This window comes from Sinohyriopsis cumingii, chromosome 4 (genome assembly GCF_028554795.1).
Source record: "Sinohyriopsis cumingii isolate HCF-2022 chromosome 4, ASM2855479v2, whole genome shotgun sequence".
NCBI classification, from domain to species: Eukaryota; Metazoa; Mollusca; class Bivalvia; order Unionida; family Unionidae; genus Sinohyriopsis; species Sinohyriopsis cumingii.
The window spans coordinates 142471056-142495500 of NC_142964.1; the positions used below are offsets into that span (position 1 = coordinate 142471056).

At 39.3% G+C, this 24445-nt stretch overlaps 1 protein-coding gene across 4 annotated transcripts in view; it reads left to right on the forward strand.

Annotated features, from left to right (window-relative positions):
- LOC149802225 (zinc finger protein 277-like) overlaps nucleotides 1-24445 on the forward strand; it is an 85551-nt gene that overhangs the window by 24859 nt on the left and 36247 nt on the right. For 3 of the 4 annotated variants that reach the window (XM_089956654.1, XM_089956655.1, XM_089956656.1), the window contains exons 5-8: nucleotides 1499-1590; nucleotides 9211-9374; nucleotides 10422-10467; nucleotides 20518-20650. In XM_089956654.1, the coding sequence (XP_089812780.1) occupies nucleotides 1499-1590; nucleotides 9211-9374; nucleotides 10422-10467; nucleotides 20518-20650 (435 nt within the window). The remainder of the gene's footprint in view (nucleotides 1-1498; nucleotides 1591-9210; nucleotides 9375-10421; nucleotides 10468-20517; nucleotides 20651-24445) is intronic. The other variant, XM_089956657.1, reaches the window with a different exon arrangement.

Genomic DNA, 24445 nt, shown 5'->3' on the forward strand with positions numbered 1-24445 from the left:
TGCTGTGACATAATTCAGCAGCAATGTCATCCAGGTTATGATACTATTGATTGAAAGAGAACAGAATAGACCCAGATCTGCTGTGACATAATTCGGTGGCAATGTCATCCAGGTTATGATATTATTGATTGAAAGAGAACAGAATAGACCCAGATCTGCTGTGACATAATTCGGTGGCAATGTCATCCAGGTTATGATACTATTGATTGAAAGAGAACATGTTACATGTTTAGGCTTGAATAAACAGTAACACAAGAAAGAGTGAAAACAACAAGCTTTGAACAATGTAACAAATTATTTATTTCCCTGGAAAAATACTGTAAAAATGAAAAAATAAGAACTTACGGTTTAAAGAATCTAATCTAAAAATAATCCAAGAATAATACACAAATAAACTTTTAGAAGTCCTAATAATGAAATGTTCTAATGATTTCAAGTTCGAGTCCTGACGAAGAATCCAAGATGAAAGGCGATTATGTATGCTGTATTCTGTTCAATGTTGTTGTCTACAGTTCCTTGTAGAAACACAAGAAATAATCCTTCAGTTTGGGAAATCCAAATAAAAATTTTAAGAAATGTCTTTGTTCAAGAATTCTTTATGAGCACAAAAATATTTCCAGAGAAATGAATTAATCTTTTAGAATCCAAATAATCTGAAGAAAAATTAACATATAACTCGAAAACTGGCTACATACAGCAGAAAGAAACAACAACAAGCATTTTTAAGCCCAGACTGTGAAATCTGTCTCTAAGCATCACTATTAAAACTAAATAATGCACCATTTTGGAAATGCCTAATTGCAAAATAGAGGATCACGTGATCATGTTTACATATTAAAACAATCACTTAGCCCCAGTATGACCTTGATAAAAACCAATCATTTTACTACGAGAAATAAAGTTGTTTACTTCACTAACACTATTTACAAGCTTAGGGTCACGTATTTAATACAGCCTCAATCTCAACCCTATTATTCCCAAATTAAAAATAATAACTTGTTCACGTGGCTGTTACTAATTTTGAATTAAGGTTGGGAACCAGGTCAGCCTTATGTGTTTACTAAAATGAACAGTCAAGGTCAAACTATTTTCTGGAAAAGTTACGAGTTCCTAGTAAACAGAACTACATTATTTTGACATATAATGAAATTAAAAAATAGAAATATTTTAAAACTTACAAACAATTGAATCAGATATATATTAAATCAAATATACATAACAGAACAGAATAGACACAGATCTGCTGTTACATAATTTGACATCAGATCAATGTCCATCCAGATTGTGACACTGTTGATTTAAAGAAAAAAGAATAGATCTAGATCAATGGCCACATAATTTGGTAGCAGATCAATGTCCTGTATAATACTTATAGTTTAAGAGAACATCAAAGACTCAGATCTGCTTGTGCTTTATATGAGAGCAGATCTGGGTTTCTTCATCTATAATTGGGTTTTGGTCATGCAGAGATAAATAGTTTGGGTCTTTTTGTTTGCAGGAGCATGTATTAGGGTGTCAGCAGAGAGAAAGAGAAGACACCCAGTTTTCAAGAGGATGTCTCTTCTGCAAACAACACTTTACTGGAAATAGGTAAGCTTCTCAAACAAGAAAAACAAAGAAAAAATCTGAATCACCTTGCCAAATTAAGCTATTGTTGTATGTCATTCGAGTTTTACCATACAGCTGTACTAATCAACCAGTTACCTATACTATTACTGTATGGTATTAGATATTGTGTCATTACAGGTACACTTATAACTTGTCTCAACATTGAAACCTGATGCTCCGACATCTTGAAGACTGTCATCAAGTCATTTCAGTTATCCCTTCAGCATTTCCAAGGGCTTAAGTGGCTCAGTGGTTAGCATGCTGAAGTTGTGACCAAAAGGTTCCCAGTTTAAATCCTAAAATGGATCAACCGTGTTGGCTACCATATAGCGTCCTTGCTCAAGACATTTGACTTCAGTTTCCTTGGTGCTAAAAAAACATACTCATTTTTCTCTAATTCCTGTGGATGTAATTGCCAAAAGTAAAAAAAAATAGATTTGTTATAGTACATTATTGATAAATCTACCTGGCAATGGATTTTTATATCACATTTCTGATACATTAACTTGGTAAGGAATGTTGTATCACATTATTGATACAGCAGCTTGGTAATGAATTGTATCACATTATTGATACAGTAACTTGGTAATGGATTGTTGTATCATTTAATTGTTGGCAGTGGATCATTGTTTTACATTATTGACAAAGTAACTTCTTAATGGATTATTGTATTATATTTTTGATATAGGAACTTGTTAATTTTATTGGTGTATTACATTATTGATACAGTAACTTGATAATATTGTGTTTTGTTACATTTTTGGTACAGTAACTTTGGTAATGGATTTTTCTATCACATTATTGATACAGTAACATGGTAATGGATTGTTCTGTAACATTATTGATACAATAATTTAGTAATGGATTGTTGTGCTACATTTTTAATACAGTAACTTGGTTATGGATTTTTCTGTCACATTTTTGTTACATGTACTTGGTAATGGATTGTTGTATCACATTATTGATATGGTAACTTGTTAATTGATTGTTGTATTATTTGTTTTATTACTTTATTGATAAAGTAACTTGGTATTGGATTGATGTATGTCATTATTGATACAGTAACTTGGTAAAATATTTTTTGTATCACATTATTGATCCAATAACCAGGTAGTGGATTTTTGTATCACATCATGTGTGTGATTTTAAGTTTAGTTTGACTTGTACCAAAATGCTGTCAAATCAGACTTGATACAGCAATACATATCAAGAAACTCTACTGATGGTCTGTTATTGCATAACTCGTGAATATTATACATAGTACAAAAAACAGCACAAACTGGTGATGTTTTCTTAATGAATTAGGCTTAACTTATAATGGTTGGGGGCATGAGAGTAAAGATTAGTTATCCATACAGTTTATTTCTCCATCAAATTTATTACACAATCAAATTAATTTCAGGAATTACTTCTACTACCTCTGGAATTCAGCACTCCCCTGGACTTGAAAGATTCCTAATCTTTAGTTTGGATAGACAAAGGGATGTAACTTCTACAAATTACCTCCCATTACTCCACTAGGTGACGGTTCATTTACAAGATGTAGCCAGTTTTAACTTTTGCTGTAACCTGTCAACAGGTCTCCATTGAATTTATAATTTTATGTTAGCCATCCAACATCCAACAGTCTTTCTGGGTGGCACAGTAAGTCAATCATTCTGTGTAGTGCATACTACATTTTAATGTATTTTGGTGAATTTTCAGATATATTTGGCAAATTCATTATTGGTTCTTTATGATAAAGTGCCTACAATCAGTAAGACCATATACATTGCTGCATCATACCAGTGTATACTGCTTTTGTTCATATGTATTTGAACATATTATCTTATTATTATGACATTCTTATAATATTATCAGTATATATTTCTTTTCCATTTAGTTTTGTCTTTTTAAATTTGATGGGTAAGTGAAGTTGGTGGAAACATGCATTCATTTCTTGACATTCAGTAGCCATTATCTCACCTTGTAATTACACCTGGCGTATTTTGTTCTTTATAGCTTCAGATATTTTGTGACTATACATATATTAAATGTAAAAAGTGCAAGGTTGCTTAAAACAGCCATGAATTCTGCCTTGCTTGCACAAAATCTTTATCATCCAACACCTGCAAGGTGTGTTTTCTGAGGACATATGGTCCATTGCTCACCAAAAACAGTTCAAAGTAAAGAGGGTCTTTTGAAGTCTTTCAAACTAGATATTTTTAGTTTACACACCACCTCTGACTAATTATCCAGTTCAGTCTGTGATGTGGTAATGCCTGCCCATCCATTTGTTAAATTGCTACATACAGTGGTAGCTAGATGCCAACAAAATCAATGATGATTAATGTCATTCTTAAAGCTTTATGAGTATTGACAAGAGAGTACAATGAAGTATCTAGGTAGCCCTCTAGATTTTAAAGTTCGGCTACTCACCCAGGTTTTACAATGATGATGAGATGATGGAGGGAGTATCTTATGATTTCATCAGCCAACCCAGCTAACATTTTTTTTGGTGAAATACTTGGCATCCCAGCTGTTGACCCAACCATTATGGTAATATACTTGCAGCCCTAACTGTCAACTGTCCCATCTAGCCCTTTATGGGTTCAGGTTTCAAACATGGACTTTGCTGCCCTTTACTAGCCATTCAGCCAGCCATGCTGGCTATCCATACCAACCCAGTCATCCATGCCATCCCATCTGATCAAGCTGACTGACAGACCATCACCTGAGTATACAAGCAATCCAGGATGTTTCAAGACCACCTTTTGTAGCTGTCCAGTTAGGAAGATATACAGCAATGCTTGCTGATGATACAGCGACATCTTTGCCTTATGGTATGATATACCCTGAGGACTCACGCACATGACAGGACCCTCAAAATTTTTAATGCTCAGACTAGAGTCTCCTGATAATAATGATCCTGCCATGGAATGGACTGAATTCAGTTTTAAAGCTGCTGTAGAGGCAATATTTTGAATGCTGGGGAACAATCATGCTTGAGATGCAGTAGGTCACATCTTCAAAGTTAATTGGGCAGGTAATCACAATTTAGCTAATGCCCTAACAGTCTACTGTGTTACGTATATGTAGAAGTTTTGGCCTACCTGACTAATGTTATTTTATAAAAAATATGTTTACTTGGATTTGAGTTCAGGACCTTAGTTTTTTCCTTTGAAATTCAATTGTCTACCTGATTTTTTAAAAACATATTTATGAGTTATAATTAAGTTGTTCACTGACTTTTTGAGTTCAAGGTCTTGCCTGGAATGTTCTGGAAATGGACTTCTGACCCTCATCCTGGCCATTTTATTGTGTGTTAGCTTGTTATATAAGGTTCTGATAAACAAAAACTATTCATTCCTCCTTTAAGTTCAGTCTATAAAATTATTTATTGTTGCATTACTAAGTGCTCATAGACATTTTGGAGTAAATCACTATTTGGGGATTATTGTGAATTCATTCAAGAACATTTTGAATTTTATCATTGTGATACATTAAGAATGTTGGCATATAAGCTCATCCAAGACTGTTGGCACATCAGCACATTCAGTACTGGAATTTGGAATATTCTATACATTTGGACTTGTGATAGAACTTTGGGATTATTTGGGATTTAATTCACAATACTGTAAGTTCCTTTTAAATTTTCACTTTGTATTGTCGGCTGATCAATTATTTGTGAATTTACTAAACATGTTGGTTGTGGTTTTTCTGTTTCTTAGTTTAAGACCACTTAGTTTTGGGTTTAACACCATTTCTCACTGCAAGATAGGCTATATATAGGCTATATATAGTGGCAAGTATAACTGGTGGAGGAAAAACCCAGTAAAACCCAAGTAAGAACCACTGACCCATGGAACCTACTGCCAAGCTTTCTGACATATCCACATTAGCTGAGCCCGATACTCAAACCCATCCAGACAGCAGTGAGTTGGCAGTGATTGGTAAAGGCAAACACTTTAGACCACTCTGCCATCTTAGGCCCCTAAGATTATAGAGTTGCAACATCTGTAATGAAGATCTAATAAGGGATACTCTTTTGTACTTTGCCTTGCTTAGACTGCACCATTGAACAACTTTGTGCTCCTTCCTTTCAGGTCCCTTCTTGTATTTTGGGGGTATATCAAGGAAATCAGAAAATAGACAGCACAAAAGTTGCCTCTGCAGTTGTCTGTACAAAATCTCTTCTTGGTTTGCCCTCATCAAGAGCAGCCTCACAGACAAGTCAACAAGCATCAGAGATATGAGAGAGGCTTTACTTAGATGGTGTAAAATTACATGGCCCAAGTGAGCAACAGGAGATAATTTCACAAAGACGGGCAGGGAAGGGAAAGGAAAGGGTAAACAGGTTTTCTCCTCCACTAGGCCTCTTAATGTCAATAATGACTTGCCAATTCTGCTGCTCCTTGGCACCATCAGAGGGCGCCAGGCTCCTTCTGTTTGACAATTCATGGATCATTTTATTTCCTCCCAACAAGTGGTTCACACAATTGGTTTTGGAGAGGTTTTGCATCTTGTTCATGCAGCCCCCTCCCCACTCATCAATCTTCTTCATGACAGAGACTCCAATGGACCCCATGAAGGCTGATATATTGTACAAGGAGGTAAAGGCATTACTTGACAGAAGTGCAGTAGAGATTCTTCAAAAACTGGCATTCTCAGGCTTCTACTCAAGGCTGCTCTTTGATTTAATCAAACTCAACATGTTCATAAAAAAAACAAATTTCAAAATGGAACTGGTAAGGTCCACACATTTGCCAGTATTACCCAATAAATACACAAGAAGCATAGACCAGTCTGATATGGGCAAACTACATGTCCTGATCAATTCTCTATCAAAGATGGGACAACAACTGCACACAGAATGATCTGTCTATCCATCTATCTTTCATTGATTTTGGAAATTGTGGGGTAGACCATTGGTAGACCTGTTTGTAAAAAGGTGGAACAATGAGCTGCCCACTTTCACCTCCACATTTCCAGACCCAAATGCAAGCCCTTTTCAACCAACTGTGAGGGAATCTGGGCCTATGCCTTCCCTTCAGCAGTTCATGGCACCCGCGGCCTAGTGGTTAGAGTGTCTGCCTCAGATATGGGAGGTTGTGGGTTTGAACCCAGCTGATTCATACCAAAGACTTATAAAAATGGTACTAACAGCTGCCTCACTTGGCACTCAGCATTAAGAGGGTAGTGATAGGACTTGTTGGTCTGGTGTCAGGATAATGTGACTGGGTGGGACATAATGTTACATGCCTGTGGCATGATGCCCCAGAGCTAGACATCAGTATATTGTAGCAATATGACTGGAAAAATGTTAAAGCTATGTTAAAAATCCAAAGCACATACACACACACACACACGTACACACACACACACAAACACACACAGAGCCATTCTGATCCTGAAGTTAATCCAGAAAATGAGGGACAATGATTACAAGACAACTCTATCTCATATGGGACAATTCATTGGTCACCAATTGGCTTTACTTAGCGACGGACATGCCAAGAAAAATCCTAGTGACCATCACAAATCTTTCATCCATGTCCGGAGAATCTTATATTTCATGTATGACTCTTATCTGACATTCTTAGTGCAGAAAATCTTCCAGTCTTCAGTTGTCGAGAGGAACTCAACATATAGATGGCCCTCCAGTTTGAAAATATACGAGGTGAAATAGTGTGTTCTTTTTGGCTGGCTAACTTCTTTCTTTTTCTTTTTGAAAGCATGGAACTAGCACCAATAACAATTAAGGGATATCACTATATGATTCTGACACATTCAGACATAATTAGCAGCCTGATATTGGTCACAATAAAGATGTTTCTGACTTGCTGACCAGCTTTGATCTATCCCAATCTTGCTTACTGACCTTATTCCAGTTCTTGAAAGGGAATCTTCTTTTTTTTTACATGGCTCAATTCTTTAAAGTTTGACCCTTTGACCACCATCCCACTGGAGCAGTATCATACAAGATATGTTTCCTGATAGCATTGGCTTTGGCATTGAAAGTAAGCAAGCTCTCGAAGCTTTTTACAATTTCATTCTGATGGTTCAATTTTTAAATGACAGAACTGAGTGTCAGGTTACCATCTTCTGGCATTCAGAAAATAATTTTACAACCCCTCTCATCAATTAGTCCTTAAAGAGAGGCAAGATCACAGGTATGTGCTCTTCAAATCTGTCTGAACCACACAAAGTATATCAGGTCTTTGATGCCAGAGGCTTTTTCTCCCACTCAAGCCAGGAAAGCAAGACATAACCCCACAAGCATTATCTTCCTGGCTAAAGGGAGTCATCCAGTCATTATAATCTGATCTCTCAAAGGAACAGATACATCTGATGAAGATATCAGCTCACAAAATATGAGTGTTTCTACAAGCTTAGCCTTTCAGTGCAGTTGATCAATTCAATACACAATGGAATCAGTTGATCAATTCAGTACACAATGGAATCAGTTGATCAATTTAATACACAATGGAATCAGTTGATTGACATGCCCAATCCACTTTTTAATTGCATGAGAGTTTGAATCTTGTTGGTGCTTTGGTTGTTGCCCAGACAAACACCAGACCATACCACTCCTGACACAACCACATGCCTGGGTAGGATCAGCCAGTTTTAGCTTCAGAAAACCTTTTGTTGCAATTATTTATCAAGTTAGGAAGTCTGAAGGATATTTCCTTGCTCATGTATATACACTTTTATTCAGTTATGTCAGCTAGCATTAGGAGAGTTTTGCCCTTGAAAGTGGAGTGTTCTTTTGACCCTACAAGGTACCTTTACGGTATAGTTTGGATGCTCCTTCTTTTACCTATTCTAACAAGAATTTGATACGTTTTTGATGGAGAAAAGAAATTTTATAGTAAATTGTGTTTCTCCAAAAATATTTATCCAAACACATTATTATAAATCCCTCCCATCCCCTCCCCACAATGTAAGCATCATCTCACGTTAAAATTGGCTATATCCGGTATACAAAGTGCCAACTGTCAGGGTAAGGTGAGGTAATGTCTAAGAGTTACATCCCTTTGTCTAAGTAGAAATGTGGACACTTTTTTGAGTCTATGGAAAGCAGGATTCTGGATATAGCAGAAGTAATTCCTAACATTAATGTGATTGGGTATGTTTTTTAGAGAAACATAATTTATTTTAAATTTCCGTTTTACTAATCTTTATGTACAGGATTCAGTGGCTTTATTGTTGGATACATTGCTTGGAACGATGTTGCATTACTCGATCAAAACTGCATTTTAGTGAGAAGAATAGTTTTTGTTGCCAACTGACTTTACTTTTTAGCAGCAAGATTTTCTGAGTGAGTATCACATTTATATTATTTCTCATTTGTAGCTTTTGAAATAGTCACCACTAATCATGTATTTATTGGTCACAAATCATGTATTTATTGGTCACTAATCATGTATTTATTGGTCACTAATCATGTATTTATTGGTCACTGATCATGTACTTATTGGTCACTAATCATGTATTTATTGGTCACTAATCATGTATTTATTGGTCACTGATCATGTATTTATTGGTCACTGATCGTCATAAGATAGCTTTTCGGAAGAGTGCATGCTCCTGTCTTATATTGTATGCTCTCTGTTTCAGGGCATTGTTATTTGACCACATGGCAGACGATCACAACTTCAATATAGGACAACCTGATAATCTAGGTTTGTTTAATTGTTCATCACAAATACAAGCGAAGAAAACAGCATGGGCTGAAAAAGAAACAGAAAAAGATAGCATTGATTTAAAAGTTGGAATTTCAGGTTAATATGTTTGAGATTGTGAAATTTGGTTATTTCCATTTTGTTTTGCATGCTACATTGTTCTTTGCAGATTGCAAGTCTAACAAATTAATTTCAAATTGCCAGTTTCAGGTATTGTTTACACCTGTGGGCCAGGTTCTGTATTTACATAATAGTAGCTCTTCAGCTTTAGCATTTATGCAGTCTAAGGTTTTAACACCTGATGGCCAAAAAAGTGTATTGACATGCAAAATGCTTGAAAACTGCAATATTTGTAAATAATGACCCTTATTTAATTAAGATGCTTTGTGAAATGAAAATTTCAAAATATTATGTATGTTTCAGAACAAACTTTGTTGCATTTGAGTGTGTAAGCAAATTCTGGAGTTTCGTAAATAGCAGATGACTTGGTTCCATATTGATCAAACTCCTCATTTTAATGCAACACAGGACCACTCCAGTGGCCTAGTGGTTAGAGCATCCGCCTCGGATGTGGGAGGTTGTGGGTTTGATCTTTGACCGAGTAATACAAAAGACTTATAAAAATGGTACTAACAGCTGCCTTGCTTGGCGCTTAGCATTAAGAGGTTAGTGTTAGGACTGGTTGTCCTGGTGTCAGGATAATGTGACTGGGTGGGACATCATGCTACATGTCTTTGGCATGATGCCCCAGTGCTAGACATCACTATAAACTGCCACACTGCAGACATCGTATTTAGTCTACTATGGCATAATAAATCAACAATTACAACTAAATATGAAGAAAACAAGATTCTGTTAATTAGGTAATTCATTTATGGTCTCAGCCACCCCATCCATCTGTGAACCTACTGTGTCTATTCTATATCTGTGAAGGGTAAGAGATAATATAATGGAACTGTAGTTAATTTTAAGGTGGCATACACTGTCTGCCATGGACAGTGTTATAAGGAGGGAGAAATGTACTTAGATGTGCAAGTTTTTGGTGTTCATAATTTATCCCATATTTCTTCCTGAGGTCCTTGAATTTTCTATGTATATTCAGTTATGTTTTAAATTTAAAAATCAGTCTTGTGCATCTATTTCCAGTTTTTACTGATGAACTTCTTGCCAAGCTTGATGAGAAATTGAACAAGTAAGTTCCAAACATAGGAATTTTGGCAGACCTGAAAGGTTCCAGTGTGCATTTTACATGTATTGTTTCATACTTGCAGTATATGCATTCTTACCTTGATTGACAATAAAACAAATGGCCATGCAATTTTGTGCACCTTTCGTTTTTTTATAAATGGAAATATGTTATCCCGCCATCCAAGCAGCTTATCTGGTGCACATTAAGTCCCACTAAATTACAAGAAATGGAAGCTTTATTTTTCTAGTTGATTAAAAATAAGTCCAACTCACTTAATATGAAGGAATTCATTTTCTACTGCAATCTTTTCTTATGTTCTGTAATTTTTCCCCTCCACATATTGAGAATTACATGGTATAAAAATAGTATGAAAAACTGCCTCACAAGAATTACATAGTATGAAATTCTGCCGTACAAGAATCACATAATGTGAAAAATGTTTAATAAAACTCTCAATGTATAAAAACCTGCTGACTACTAAGATTTGATTCTCTCTCTCTCTCTCTCTCAATTGAATTTGTTTATCCAGAATGGGGATCTAATAGAGAAATATAGATTATTCAGTTGATTTTAATATGATGTCATATTAGCTGTGGAAAATGTAAAACTTTCTTTGCAGATAGTTTTTAATATTTACTAAGCGTACTATGCAGCTAAAAATATACACAAGAAAATTAGTACAGTTTTGTTTTCACTGCTTCTACTACACTGCTGGGAGGATTGCCATGAAACATTTTACACATTATCATCTCAATTTCTAGTTGGTCCTAAATGAAAATGGTGCCTCTGAGGTAACCAGTGTGGAAATCACAATGGCCATCTTGAAAATCTTGTTTTTGCTATTATTTCTTGTTGAGACTGTTCCAATGGACTAGTGGTTAGAGCATCCGCCTTGGATTTGGGAGGTCGTGGGTTCAATCGCTGGCCGAGTCATACCAAAGATTTACAGAAATGGTACTAACAGTTACCTTGCTTGGCCCTCAGCATTAAGGGGTTAGTGTTAGGACTGGCTGGCCTTGTGTCAGGATAATGTGACTGGGTGGGACATCATGCTACATGTCTGCGGCATGATGCCCCTGTGCTAGACATCACTATAAACTGTCACACTGCAGACATCATAGCAATATGACTGAAAAATTGTCAAAGCTATGTTAAAAATCCAAATCACACACACACATTTCTCCTTCAAATACGTTCCCCGATCACATTAACGTTAGGGATATAAGCCTGCTACCTCTGGAATCCAGCCCTACTAAAAGACGAAAATTCGTCTTTTCTGTCTATCTCATATAGACCAAAGGGCAATAACGCTTGCCCCTTACCTCCCCTTGCCACCGCCAGGTGTCACTAGTTTTTAAGCTTTGCTTGTACTGATAACACGTACATTATACCTCCAAACAATCCAAGCCATCTTAGCGTTAAATTGGACCATCCGAAGTTAAATTTGGATTTATTGCGTTGGACAATCATTCTTCTACAGGTTGTATACATTATTTTAACAATTTTTTCAAAATTGAGTGACTTTGTCACCCATATGGATTTCGTCTACTGAAGACCATGTTACACACACTATCGCTGAACTCGTGTTGTCAATTAAGAGTTAACGCGACACTGACTAATTTCGCTTGCTCTGTTAGTAATGGTTGTGGTATTAGCAAATTAATAACATGCTGAATTGCTAATTTGTGCTTTGTTTTCTTTTCTTGTGTCGTTTCAGTTGAAATGTCAACCAAATGCATGAAATGCAAAAAGTTCAAAGCAAAAGAAGACAACCATGACTCTTGTATTGTATGTACGTGTACATCATCTATACCATGCAGCGTGTGTAATACTTGGACAGAGCAAATGTGGGCTGATGTAGTCCAGAAGGCAGCAAAAGGGAGGGATAGACAGAATAAATTGAAGAAAGATAGCATTGATGTCCTCAGTATACATCCGAAGACAGCCTCCATTGCGAGTCTTGTGGGGGACGTTGGGGTCCCCCCTCCACCTAAAGCTCATCGTTTGCAACCGTCAGCCACAGTAACATCAGCGGCAATGGAGGAAAATAATGTTGACAGGGTACAACAGTCCACCTTTGAACAGATGCGTCGTTTGGTCCAGGAAACGACGATGCAGCTATTGACATCAGGCCAGATATTACCCTTATTTCCCTCGCTCGCTTCCACAGCTTTTTCTGACTCTTTGGGGGAATGTTCCCCCAATTTTAGGCTGCCCAGTGGGCGTAAGTCCCTCCGCATGTCCGAGCATGGCCTTCGGGCCTGTAAGTCAGGACGCATGGGGTTTTTACCGGATCCATCAGATCCATTTCATTATACAACCTCTATGTCACCGGCCATCCATCTGTCCCAGCATGGGGACCCTATTGCTAAAACGGTCCGACCAAATATGATTTACAGGGATCTTAGTGATAAATCCGTCCATCAAGCTGTACCACCGGCAACATACCAATACTATGGCGGAGATTTTAGTGAGAAATCTGTCCGTACAGCCAGGCCATTGGAGCAGCTGGTACCGGTGATAGCAGGACCGTCGCCAACATTCAGGCCGACCACAAGCCAGACATACCAGCCGGCAGGGCCGTCCATCCATATGTTCACGGCTTATCCACAAGGGAGAGTTAGTGACATTGTCAAGGATGACGGAATCGCGTCATCTATGCCACCTGGTATGCTCTATCCAGAAATGCAAGCTATTCCAGAACACGACTCGGCACACAGTGAGGGTGATGAAACTCCTGCAAATCAGCTGTACACAGATCCAACCATGGAACAGACTGAGTTTGGCTTCAAGGCGGCAGTGGAAGAAATTTATAGGTTGTTGGCAACTTCAGAATGCCCTCCACCTCCTACCGCCACTCAAGACTGCAAAGTTAAGGCGTCTGTAGATCTTGACGGGGAGGAAGAGACGCCATCCTTCTGGCTCCTTCCCCAGTCGGCAAAAATTAAGGAGATCAGTGATCGTCTATCAGGATGAATAGGTGATACGTGGAATGCTAAGGCGTTCTTTTCAGAAAGCCAAGTACCAGCGACGTTCTCGTGTCGCTGGTATAAAACTCATTCAGACGCCTTCAGTATGGATCTTCCGGCCCTGGACAAAAATATGGCAGCAGTTCACATGTCCGCTCCACTGTTTTACAAAGTGGACAAAAATGTGTTCCATGCCACATCAAAGCTAGTCCGGAACATTGTCGCTATGTCTTCAATGTTAGACTTGGCTTCATTAGCCATTTTCCGACTCACAGAAAAATCCGGGAAGCGACGGCCTGGATTGCTAGAGTTATTAACAGGGCAGCTCACCATTCCATGGCTAATGCGTTGACTGCTTCTGCCAACTTAGACCTGATACGACGTGACGCATGTCTGCGGTCCACATCGCACAAGCCCCATCATACTCTGGCTTTACGGATGACTCCGTTTGTGTCGCCTTTACTCTTTGGAGGAAAAATTGAAGAAGTTCGGAAGCAGGCAGCTCAGGAACTGCCCCTTCAACTCGCCGCCCAACCCTCGCAGGCATTTAGAAAAAATCCCCTACCACAGTGGAGGGATGGTTGGCGAACCAGGGACAAGGGATCCTTACAATCAAATGTGCAGTATAGATCCCAACCCAATGCCAGGAGACAACAGTCTAATCAAGCTAGGAGGCAACCATACAGAGGCGGTAAGAAACAAAGTTTCTCCGTCTTCAAGCCTCCTAACTCTAAAAGTTGACATACCCTCCCCACCACCCGCGGACAGCCTACCTGTGGGCGGCCGCCTCCTGCAATTTCAGGACCACTGGACCACCTTTTTTCCTCAGAACGATTGAGTGATCCAGGTCATTTCAGAGGGGCTTCGGATTTCAATTAGGCAAACCCCTCCCCTGTCCTCCTCTCCCCTCTTCACAGATGTACTGTCTGATTGGGAGAAGGATACCTTTCTACAACAGGAGATACGGTCGCTCATAGAAAAACGGGCGGTGGAGATTGTGAAAAAACCGCAATCACCGGGGTTTTATTCCAGGCTGTTTCTTATCCAGAAGGCAAACGGCAAGTTGAGGCCAATCATCAATCTGAGTCACCTCAACCAATACATTTTACCACCGAAATTCAAGATGGAAATGGCGAGAACAATCCGTCTTTCCATCCGGCGGGACAAGTATGCCGTCAGTCTAGATATGACCGACGCATATTTTCACGTCCCTATCCACCCCGCGTCATGGAAATTTCTCCGATTCGCTTACTGCAATGCGGTTTATCAGTTCCAGGTCCTACCCTTTGGCCTTAACATCAGCCCTTGGGCTTTTACCAAGGTTATGGATTGCGTCTTTCACCCTGTTCCGCTCGACTTCATCTACAGGGATGGCATTGTACTTGGACGACATCCTCCAGAAACATATGGTAAGTTCTATTCTGCTCAAAGGCAGAAATGATCTTTTAGCACTTTTAGATCATCTAGGCTTTCTCGTGAACTGGAAAAAGTCCGATCTCCGTCCATCCCAGCGTTTTGTCCATCTGGTTATGGCGTTTTTCACCGATCTGAATCTGGTACGGCTTCCTCACGCTCGCGTAATCCGGATTGTCGAACTTGTCGAGTCCGTTTCCAACAGGACGTGGATTTCATCGAGAGAATTCTTGCAACTCCTCAGATTATTCAATGCGGCGGCGGACTTGATCCCGCTTGGCCGTCTTTTTATGCATCCCTTACAAATGACGTTACTGGCACATTGGCACCCCTTTTCAAGTCCCCTCAATCAAACAATAATGATCACACCTGAGATACGATCATTCCTGCGTCAGTGGCACAACCCCGGTTGGCTGTCCATGGGGATTCCTCTGGAGATGCCCCAAGCGGAGATAACGGTAATGACCGACGCCAGTACCTACAGTTGGGGTGCCCACCTGTTGTTGGACTTCGCTACAGTCAGCAGCACGTGGGAGCCAGGGGAGAGGCCTCTCCACATCAGCCTTTTAGAAATGAGGGCTGTCATCAATGCCTTTCATTTCTGGAAGGATCAACTCTCAGGAAAAACTGTCCTCATTATGTCAGACAACTCTGTGGTGGTGACTTACCTCCTCAAACAATGGGGCACGAAATCACCAGACCTGTGCATTCTGATCTGGCAGTTTCTACGTTGGTGCAACAATCTCCACATCAATGTAAAAATCAGACACATTCCCGGCAGACTCAATGTCTTGGCCAACACTCTATCCAGGAAAGGTCAAGTCATTCACACGGAATGGTCACTCCATCAATCACTCTTTCTTCGGATTTGCACGTTGGGGGCGTCCGATGATCGATCTTTTTGCGACAAGGTGGAATCACAAGTTGCCCATCTTCGTCTCTCCGGTTCCAGACCCAGAGGCTTGGGCCATGGACGCTCTGTCAATCAGCTGGGAGGGGTTGTGGGCATTCGCCTACCCTCCCACGGTTTTGGTACCAAAAATAATCCAGAGGTTAATGGGTCAGAACCGTCGGATGATTCTGATTGCCCCTCTCAGATGGAACAAGTCCTGGGTCACTGATCTACTCAATCTAGCGATAGATCTACCCAGGAGGATTCCAACCAGCCCAAATCTTCTCAAACAACCACGGTCACGGGTGTTCCACCCCTGCCCGGACCGTCTTCTTCTTCACGCTTAGCTCTTGTCCGGACAGCCTTGCGAGACAAACAATTTAAACCTTCGATTGTGGAGAGAATCTCAAGAGCAAGAAGGCCCTCCACTATGAAGGCTTACGAGGGAAAGTGGCGTGTTTTCAGGGACTGGTGCCATATCAATAACATCGTCCCATTGAGTGTCTCAATCCCTCAACTGGCTGACTTTTTTCTCTGGCTTTTCGAGGAGAAACAGTTGGCCCCAATTACTATCATTCCATGATATCAGACACATTCCGCCATCATGGTAGATATGATATTGGGCATAACAAAGATCTATCAGATCTTTTAGCCAATTCTGATTTCAATCGACCAAAATCCCTCACCCTGTTTCCAAAATGGAATCTGTCCTAGGTTTTAACATGGCTCAATTCAGACAAATTTGAACCTTTAGCCCACACCTCGTTAAAGCTACTATCATACAAAACATGTTTCTTGATAGCCTTAGCTTCAGCATGCAGGGTGAGTGAGTTACATGCCCTTTCCAGTGACCCTAACTTTCTTCAGTTCAGATCAGATGGTTCAGTGGTCCTCCTAATGCAACCAGGCTTTGTAGCCAAAAATAGGTTACCATCCATTGGCAATCAAAGAATCGTCATTCGCTTGTTCTCTTCCATAGATAAGTCAAGAGCAACAGCCATGCAAGATCCTGTTCATGTACTCAAGCACTATTTAAAATGCACAGAGGCGTGTCAGGACACACGTAAGCGCCTCTTTCTTCCGGTCAAAGCTGGTAAACGGGATATCACCCCTCAAGCCCTTGCTTCATGGCTGAAGTGGGTTATACGCTCAGCGTACTCTGAGCTCTCACAAAATCAGAGTCGCCTCTTGAAGATTAGAGCAATCTCGGCGAGCCTTGCATTCGAACGCAATGTTTCGATCCGAGATATAATAGAAGCTTTTGGCTGGCATGCAGAGTCAACCTTCTCCAGTTTTTATCTCAGAGATTTGGCTTCGCAGAGGCAAACCTTGAATCTGGTAGGTCCAGTGTCGGCAGCCCAGATGACCACCAGACCCATTTAAAACAATCAGCACAGCCTATCAGCTTCGCTGGATTCGCCAGTGAAATTTCGTAGGTAAGAAGATTTCAATAACTATCTTCTTAACCGTATATAGGGGTCACATATCACGGGAACCTAGGCTGTGTTGCTGATGAAATTAGGAGAACAGGTTATCTTTCAAATGGGGAATCCAACCATCATTCCCTAGAAGGTACCTGGGGTGGAGGTAGGATGCTCAGCATTCCCTCCTCCTATTACCTATTCTCCTAACGTTAATGTGATCGGGGAACGTATTTGAAGGAGAAAGCAAATTTTTAGTAAATTATGTTTCTCCGAGAATACTTACCCTATCACATTACTTACAAACCCTCCCAACCACCCCGCTATGCGAGCATCCTCGTATAATATATATCGCTCAGCTTAAAAAACTAGTGACACCTGGCGGTGGCAAGGGGACGTAAGGGGCAAGAGTTATTGCCCTTTGGTCTATATGAGATAGACAGAAAAGACGAATTTTCGTCTTTTAGTAGGGCTGGATTCGAGAGGTAGCAGGCTTATATCCCTAACGTTAATGTGATCAGGGAACATATTCTCGGAGAAATATAATTTGCTAAAAATTTGCTTTCTTGTTGAATTTTTATATTGACAAAGGGATTCACTTAATGACTTCTCATAAGGTCAGATTTGGTCACCATTAAAAGCGATGCTGACCTGAGATCCAGTATGTTCTGTAGGTTGGCCTTCTTGAAAATTGTATTGCCACACCTCATGAACAGATTGTCCCATCATTCAATTTTCACTTATAGACATCTTATAATATCCCATTAAGCCTAACTGAAATATACTGATCTGATATCAAATATTTCCATGTCCAAAATCTTGTTATCAATAATCACCAAGCCTTAACAGATGATCATTTCATTAAAAGACTTTTATATATTATCTAATTAGTACAAGTTGAAAATGGTGCCATTTTTTACCCCCAGTATTTTCTCCAACTTGAAAATCTTTTCACTGCTACTCCCTTATGTGGATAATGTCGCACTATTGGGTTTTCACTCGAAAACTTCTTATGATATTCTATTAGTCCCAAATGAAAATGTTGCCAGTCTGTGGTCACCATAGTGACCATTTTGAAAATTTTCATGGTAGGACTTCTCAGGATATGTAGGTGATCCTGATTCAGAAATAAACCCAATCAGACTTCCATAATGGCCACCATCTTCAACATTGTGTTTATAAACCTATTTATTGTTGTTGTTGTTGTAGGGTTTAACGCCATTTTTCAGCACACGATAGGCTATACATGGCGGCCAGTATTAATGGTGGAGGAAGAACCCGGGAAATCCCCAGAAAGAACCACCGACCCTCGAGAAGCTACTGGCAAGCTTTCGCACATATCCACATTGGCTGAATCCGAGACTCGAACCCATGCAGACAGAAGTGAGATGGCAGTGATCCGTAACGGAGAGCGCTTTAGACCACTCGGCCACTCGGGGCCCCAACCTATTTATTACCACTACTCCTGAATGGATGCTCATATTGACATGGAATTTTTCTAAATGACTTCTTATGATATCTAGTTGGTCATATGTGAAAATAATGCCCCTTGGATATACAATATGGCCACAATGACAGCCATTTTGAAAATCTTTTTATTTGAGCTTCCCCAGAACAGATTGTTGTATCAACATGGAGTTTAAAATTAAGGATTTCTTATGATAATTATTTGGTCCTAAATATAAATGGTACCAATGTGACTTGGTAGCCATCTTGACAATCATCTCCCTACTTCTTCTAAATTGAAGGTCATATGTACATGGAGTTTTCACTAACATATTTATGATGACATCTGGTTTGTCGTACATGCAAATGGTGCCAGGCTGATATTCCAGTATGGCCACCATGGCATTTATCTTGAGAATCTCATTATTCTTACTTCTCCAGAAGGATGGTTGTATCAATATGAGGTTTAATCGGTCCTGAATGACATGCCCTCTGATATCCATTATGGCTGTATTGGTGGCCAACTTCAACATTTATCAATCTTGTCATGAATGGTTAACATGTGGTTTTCACTAAAACAAAACTTACTATGATGTCTAATAAGGTCTAAATGCTTATAGCATTAATCTGGCATCCAGTATGGCCACCAACTTGAAAATCTTGTTATTGCAAATTGTCCTGAACAGTTGGTCATATTGACATGGGGTTTCACTGGAAGACTTTATTTGATGTATTGTTGGGCCTAAATTAAAATTGTGACCCCTGGATATCCAATATGGCCACCATGGTGGCATTCTTGAAAATGTTGTTAACTTTATTCTTTCAGAATGGTTGTATCTATATAGGGTTTTCAGTAAAAGATTTGAGGTCTCCTTGGTACAGAATAAAAACCATGCCAGTCTGACCTCCAGTATTGTTGCCAAATTTGTTAGTGCTACTTACTTGATTTTTATCATTTAATCCATTTTGTGGACAATTCTAAAGAATATCTTGAATGACATCCCTTCAGTAGCTTTCTTTATCTTTTTCTAAAACAATGTTACTTATAGATTTAAACAAACTTGGCATGTTGTTTTATTTTGACATTGTCTGAGGCAAAATCACTGATCATCAGGTTCAAGGTCAAATGTCATAATGAAGAATTTGTACTATACTTGCATGTGTCCTGTAAAAATGTTACCTCAAACATAGGGAAAGAGATTTGTTACCATATTTTTTCTAGAGTTTGTCAAGAATAATACTGGGCAGTTAAAATGGAGAAACGGACATATTGGAATGATGGAAATTATTTGAACACTTACCTTGGAGTCCTGGGAATTATTTTTGGCCAGTAGAGTACAAGTCTTTATGAGAGACTCTTTTAATTTCTCTTGAATATTTCAACCTTTTGACCCCTCTTTTGTACCAATGCCAAGCTTACCCCAGTTTTTGCAAAGCTTATGTTTAGTGCGTGTTGCTTAAAGTGACTGAACTGTTTTGATCTTATGTCAGGGAAACCAACATTTTTTAATTGAGCTAGTCTTGTTGAATATTTCCTTTCCTTCTGTCGAACACCAATGTCATATAATGACATTATCATGAGGGATGAATGAGGGGACATGTTTTGCTTTAAAAAAAACAAATCCCCTTTTAGTTCTTTCCGTGTGCCAAATACAGGTGTCACTATAACAGAATTTCATTGTCATGGTTGTGTGTGGGTATAGAGACATGCTTTTGCTTTCAAAAATGAATCACTTAAGTTATTCATCAACATTTAAAATCCTGTAGAAACTTTCAGTGCTATTTGATATAATAATATTTTTTGCAAATGAAAATTTCTCACTGCAGATTGTTTATGCTAATAAACACTTTTTGATTATTTGTTTCCATGCCTTATATACTCTAAGTAATTTTCATTTTTATTTAATTTCAGTTTACAGTGTTTGTACTGTGAAAAAACCTTCAGAGACAGAAACACACTAAAGGAACATATGAGGAAAAAACAACATAGGAAGATCAACCCCACGAACACTGAGTATGATCAGTTTTATGTGATAAATTACCTGGTAAGTTTATAGATTTGAACATCCCACGTCCAAAGTCATAGGGCCTTCCCTTCTCATGGAGGAAAGTTAACTTAAATTATTAACATCTTTTATCATGTTTTCAAAATATGCAACAAAGTCAGACTTTTTAAATTTAGTACAGTACTCCCTCATTACAATGCTGCTAATTGGAGAAATAGAGTATACTGTCTTATAGTTTGACCACCTTATAATGAATAAGGCTGCAATGTTTGCAGAAATTTCCAAACATGTACATGGTTTACAATAAACGAAACAATGTTGATTTTGAAAGGATTAGAAACTGAACCTTTCCCTTATCAACCAATTAGGCTTACTGAACAGTTGAATAATCTTATAAAAATGCATACTGTTCCTAATGCAATTTGCATATAATAAAAATTAAAATAAATCTTTCGCTCCCAGAGAGTTTAAAGACTCCATTGATCAAGTCCATGGCATTTTAGCCAGACCAGATAATGTCCACTATCAACTTTTGAAGCACCAGATAGAGCCATGACTAGATGATGTCCACTATCAACTTTTTGAAGCACCAGATACAGCCATGACCAGATGATGTCCACTATCAACTTTTGAAGCACCATATTATACAGCCATTGACTAGATGATGTCCGCTATCAACTTCTGAAACACCAGATACAGCCATGACCAGATGATGTCCACTATCAACTTTTGAAGCACCATATTATACAGCCATGACTAGATGATGTCCAGTATCAACTTCTGAAACACCAGATACAGCCATGACCAGATGATGTCCACTATCAACTTCTGAAACATCAGATACAACCATGACTAGATGATGCCCACTATCAACTTCTGAAACACCAGACACAGCCACGACCGGATGATGTCCACTATCAACTTTTTGAAGCACCAGATACAGCCATGACTAAATGATGTCCGCTATCAACTTTTTGAAGCACCAGATACAGCCATGACTAGATGATGTCCACTATCAACTTCTGAAACACCAGACACAGCCATGACCAGATGATGTCCACTATCAACTTTTTGAAGCACCAGATACAACCATGACTAGATGATGTCCACTATCAACTTTTTGAAGCACCAGATACAGCCATGACTAGATGATGTCCACTATCAACTTCTGAAACACCAGACACAGCCATGACCAGATGATGTCCACTATCAACTTTTTGAAGCACCAGATACAGCCATGACTAGATGATGTCCGCTATCAACTTTTGAAACACCAGACACAGCCATGACTAGATGATGTCCACTATCAACTTTTGAAACACCAGACACAGCCATGACTAGATGAAGCAGCAGGGAAGTTGAACAGACCATTGCGAACAGCCAAAATAAACCTTCCTACGAGAACTTTCTCCGTAGAAGCCTCAGAAATAAAAAATAACGCCTTCTACGGGAGCTAATTTTCGTACATTTCAGACCGGATGCATCGGGTGTGTATACCAAAACATAGCGTCCGAGACAGGAAAATAAATTATCGGGAATATTTTTTCATGAATAAATTTGATCGAGACCAATTCGATACCGACTTCGTGGATCGTGAAGATTTATCGTAATAAAACCATGCGGCGTTGCCTGAGCGCGACTGAAGAAATTTTTTAATTTATTTATATCCATGTCGCCGTTACACCAAGTCTGATGGATATTTCTCAGCGTGTGCGTATCTACGCCGTTGAACACCGACAAAATATTACAATTGTCCCTAATCACCTTTGGAATCTGCGTGTATCTCTGTGTCACGTAAATAACATCGGTGTTCTTGTGTCTGCCACGCGAGAATATCCTGGCCGGGTTGGTCTGCTTGTCCAGCATAACGTCATCGAAAACAACAAGATTATTAACATCGCCGTCCAAATTCTCCACGGATGGAGCTTCATTGATGTCTGTGATGAATTCGATTGTGCCTTCGTCGGTATTGTCGCTGAATTCTTTTAATACTTGATAACAACGTTGATCATCAACGGATGGTGCAACCAAATACAATTTGTCCCATTTCAGCCATCGCATGATCAAATTCAATAACAATTGCGTCTTACCAGTTCCAGATGGGCCAATGATTATCATTCTAATCGAATTCGGTAATACCGCGTGATGTTTCACCTGCTCGCGTCGTTTCGTGGCTGAAAAATCAATTACATTCATGTTACTAAAATACATGGATCTATATTGTGTTAAGTGTCGCACTCACACAGCTACGATAAATCCAACCGAAATCATTACACGCAACAACAGGAACACAATTGCAGGAGAATGTGAAGTTTGTAAGACGCGCAAGTTCAGATTTGTAAAAAAAAAAATAGAAGAACCGGAGGAGACATTGCCGGCTCCATGAAAAATCTACCTGGGCTGCCCTGGGCGAAATATCCTGGAGAGAAGCATCTACCTGGATATAATTATTGTGGACCTGGAACGAGGCTCGATATCAGACTCGACGATAATAACCAACCCAAACAAAATGAAGATCCGGTAAATGCAATCGATAGAGCTTGTTACTACCACGATCTCGCATATCGCAGCGGAGATTTACAGCAAAGGCATCTCGCTGATATCAAACTAATTCACGCACTAGACGCGATTCCTGACAAAAGTTTCAAAGAGAAATTGGCATCCTGGTTGATAAAAGGCGCGATGAAAGGCAAATTAGTACTCGGCGCTGGTAAATAATATGGAGCAAATATATTATTCTCCGCGAGGATTCTGGCGAGGAAAATCAGCAATCGCCAAACTTGCCAAGGCCGCTAAAGTAAAACAATCCGTCGCTGAATCGTGGCTATCAAAACAGGCAATTTGGCAAATATATCTTCCTCCACCTAAAAAAATACCGTACGCGAGTTTCACCGTCAGTGTTCCTAATGAAGTCCATCAAGCGGATCTAATGTTTCTTCCTCACGATACCGTTGACGGCGTCACGTACAAATACGTGTTGACAGTCGTTGATATCGCTAGCAGATACAAAGAAGCGGAGCCATTATCGAATAAAACTGCAACGGAAATTGCTAAGGCGTTTAGCGAAATTTATTCTCGATCCCCGTTGACATGGCCGAATCTTCTCCAGGTTGATCCAGGTCGAGAATTTCTTGGCGCAGTTACTTCGTTGATGAAAAAGAATAATGTCAAAATCCGTCGCGGTATTGTAGGTGTTCATCACAATCAAGCTATCGTCGAAAGATTCAACAAAACGCTTGCAGAACGATTATTCGGATACAAGTACGCGCGTGAATTTATTCAGAATAATCGATCTCACGATTGGGTATCAAGATTGCCTCAGGTAATTAACGCGCTGAATAACGAGACGACTCGAACAATAGCAATGAAGCCCGCAATTGCAATTACAAAATCGAATATACCCCTAAAGCGAGATTCTACAATTCAGCCTGTACTAGGTAGCGTCACAGTCAGATATTTATATAAAGAAGGCGAGGTTGAAGGAGGCAGAAAAAGAGCAACCGATCCAACCTGGAGTGTTACAACACACAAAATATCCGCCGTAACAAGATCGTCGGGAAGACCAGCGATTTATATCCTAGATTCGTTGGCGCCACAACGCGGATTTACCAAAGAAGAATTACAAATAGTACCAGAAGATACTCAACTACCGCCAGCGTCATTGAGATAATTTACGCGAATTCGTCCTAGTTGAGATAATTTTCTTACTCTCGACACGGCTAAATACACTAGATTTGACCAAGAAATTCTATCATCGACGATCCAAACTCGTCCATCTATGGTCAATCCCTGTGATGAATGTATCGTTGTTGCGTAGCCTAATTTCCACGGTGA